This window comes from Myotis brandtii, unplaced genomic scaffold, assembly GCF_000412655.1.
Source record: "Myotis brandtii unplaced genomic scaffold, ASM41265v1 scaffold112, whole genome shotgun sequence".
Lineage (NCBI taxonomy): Eukaryota > Metazoa > Chordata > Mammalia > Chiroptera > Vespertilionidae > Myotis > Myotis brandtii.
In genome coordinates, this window is record NW_005353838.1 from 630203 (window position 1) to 633680 (window position 3478).

A 3478-nucleotide genomic window follows, 5' to 3' on the forward strand; every position below is an offset into this window, starting at 1 on the left:
TACAAACAAAATATTCAACTCACACATAGCAACTTTCACTTTTTTAAAATACAAATTGAAGGGATTTTTTTTGTGCTTCAAGTCGCCATCCACCATCATTTGGGTTTCCTCCTGGAGACACCAGCTTATACTCTGACATTAGTTCTTTCTCCTAACAGAGACACACCTTACTGTCAGCCCCAGTAGACCCAGTTGTGGGTGTATGTGTGTGTGTGTTTAGCTCCCCTTCTCCCCCAGTTTGTTGAATAAAAATAACTTCATTTTTTTATAAATGAAGTACCCGGGCAAACAATAAAATAGAAAATGTAATCTTTATTAGTTTTGCACATTTTTAATGTTGGTTAGCATCATTTAGGGTAACAGTAGCATTTTCCAGCATGCAGTTCACGAATACAGTTTATCTAAGTAGTTTTAAGAAAAAAGAGGAGCCTACAGTTTACTTCATCTGTAAGAAACACAAAATGTCCTGATGTAATTGCCTAGATACGTTCACTACTCTATTTTTGTGTGTGTGTGGGGATAATGTGAAACCCACATCATATTTACCGCACTCTAAAGCAGCATGACTCCAAAGAAATAAAAATATAAACAGAAGTTAGAAAAAAGGACAGAAATGAAAGATAAACACTACCTTCAATCAGCTAGTGCAGATGCCACCAAAAAGTGTAAATAAAATTTCATACCCTTTTCCAATTGCAAAGCATAATTTGGATGTGAATTGTGAACCCATTTTGGCCCTTAAAATTATGAAATAATCTAAAATTAGCAAATGTAGTAAAAAGCAGAAATACACAACGACCCAGTCTTGTTTTCATTTCTTTTTTAGCAAATTTCTTCCATTAAAAAGTACTATGGACAGAAAGTAAGAAAAGTGATTGTGATCTCAACCTGAAGGTAATTTTCTCTTCATATTTATGTACATAATGCTGAAAAATAAAATAAAATGACTTTTTTTTACAGTATTTATATTTGCTTATAAAATTCTAAACACATTTTTAACAGGTTAAGCAAGGTTCTTTTTTTTTGTTTGTTTATTTTTAAACATGTCTGTACAGTCTGGCTATACACCATATGTTATCCACTTAAAATTTAAAAATAACCAAAAGGCTATTACAGTGCTGCAAACTATTGCTTAATGACATAAAGAAATGAAGTTGGCTGAACAATTTCCTCGACTTTACCACTGACATACGGTTTCTCATAAATGAGATTCTGAGCAGTGGGAGAAACCAGATATAGCGGCATGGTAATAAAAACATGCATTTATAGCATCCAAACTATTTATAATGGTACATAATATTTTATATTACCTGTGTAAAGCTTGCACTCTACATTTCTTGTGGTACATATTTGATGCAATAAATACTGTGCTTAGGTCATTATTTGTTTGCTCAAACGTGCACCACAGGGTAAAATGACTATTTACATAATAAATAGCATTTCAGTAACATATACAGCGTTGATCTTGCTGAGCTGAAGATGGCTAAACGAAGTGCAGGATTAAGCAGAAATTTATAAAGGGTTCTTTTGGTCAATTCAGTCTTCAGGGGAGAAGCAATGCTCATTATTTAGGTTTTTTTTAAATACAATAAACAGAAACATAACATTATGATTCCAGACATCTGAATGAAGTTTGCACCTACTAACATTTAGTGGCCTACCACCCCCAAAATGATGTACTTGGTCTAGGGGCTGGATTTGAAAACAAAAACACAACACAAGATGAGCAAAGCACCTCCAATTATCACCTAATTACCCCTCCAGAAACATGGATGGAATTTAAGAACTCATTGTTTTCCTTGTGACCTTTTTTCATGCATGATCTCTAAGTGTAGCATGCCCTCATGCAAACCAAGTCTTTGTTCAGATAGGAGGGCGATGTGATTGCCATCACTCCCGGTGGCATACCTGGTAAAGAGGTCCTTTAATCTATTTCCCAACAGAAACCCCGTTTACAAAAATAGTCACATATAATAAACAACATATGGATTAAAAAAAAGATGAATCCACTAACAGATTTTGTAAAAATGTGACAAATGTGGCAGTTGAAATGCAAAAGAGTGGATACAATTACTACACTAAAGTGTTTCATGTTAAACAACCCAAATCATAGGTTTGCACCCCTTGGAACGGGTCCTCACGTTCTAAGTAGCTGTTTTGTCTCTTGTCTTCAGCAGTGTCAGCTGGTAGTGAGAACAGTAACCTCCTGTCATCTCCCCTTTACACAGAGTTGCAGTTTTCTGACAAGGGTCACTTATTGTAGGCACTGACCTTAAGTAGATTTGTGTAAAAACAGTCAGTTTGGCATTGACCTCCTCAAGGAGTCCAGTTGACAAAAATACATCACCTTCACAGGCTGTAAACAAATAGTAACCCAATTATTTTTGTTTGTTTCTGTTTATTTCCCCTTGGCTTTTTTATCTTTGCCTTCTTGCTCGTGTTTTTCCACGATTGGCTTTGTGACCCGATCATAGGAGGGTGGACAAGCTGCTGTGGACATGGTCAGGTCAGTTTTTTCTGTAATAGAATTTTCATTTATTCTGTCAATGATCATGTCTTCTTTTGCAAGAAGATTAACCCCACCTTTGATTCTATTTTTGTTATACATAAATGAAGCTTGTTTTACAGTTCGCCTTAAAAGGTAGCGCCTGTAAGCACGCTGAATAATAACAGCGGACACCTCCTCTTGTTTTCGTTTTAAAGTTGTAGTAATTGGCTGGTAGGAGGCCTTTGATGGATTAGAAGCCATGAATCGTTCTTCCATCTGTATTCGGAGAGCGTCCATCTCGCCACTCTCCCCCAGAACCCTCTTAGTAAAAGCAAATAGGATGTCAAGACAGTGGATCCGGTCACCACTGACCATGGGCAAATCCATGGCAATGAGCTGGAGTTTGTTTGGCTGTGGCAAATTGAGAGGGGGTTCAAGAGCAGCTGCAAACTGCGATAATTTTTCAAATTCCATGAACTGGGTAGCATCGGGGTCAAACTTCTCCCAAACCTCGTAGAACATCTCAAAGTCATCCTCACTCAGGGGCTCTGCACTTTCTTCAGTAGCAACACTGAAGTTCTCCAGGATGACAGCGATGTACATGTTCACCACAACCAGAAAGGATATGATGATGTAACTGACGAAAAAGAAAATCCCCACCGATGGGTTCCCACAGTCTCCCTTAACTGAGCTTCCAGGGTGAATTGTATCAGGGTCACAGTCAGGTGGTGCACTGTTGAGAATAGGTGCTAACAAACCATCCCAGCCAGCAGAGGTGGTAATCTGGAACAGGCAGAGCATGCTGTTGCCAAAGGTTTCAAAGTTGAACATGTCATCAATTCCAACTTCCCTCTTGACATAGGCAAAGTTGGACATTCCAAAGATGGCGTAGATGAACATGACCAGGAAGAGCAGGAGGCCGATGTTAAACAACGCAGGGAGGGACATCATCAGAGCAAAGAGCAGCGTGCGGATCCCCTTCGCCCCTTT

At 38.3% G+C, this 3478-nt stretch overlaps 1 protein-coding gene across 1 annotated transcript in view; it reads right to left on the reverse strand.

Moving 5' to 3' along the window:
* Nucleotides 1–292: 292 nt before the first annotated feature.
* The window catches only part of SCN1A (sodium channel, voltage gated, type I alpha subunit), a 125441-nt gene continuing 122255 nt past the window's right edge, over nt 293–3478 (reverse strand). Inside the window, exon 28 of the mRNA XM_014546967.1 lies at nt 293–3474. Within this exon, the coding sequence (XP_014402453.1) occupies nt 2399–3474 (1076 nt within the window). The 3' untranslated portion in view covers nt 293–2398. The remainder of the gene's footprint in view (nt 3475–3478) is intronic.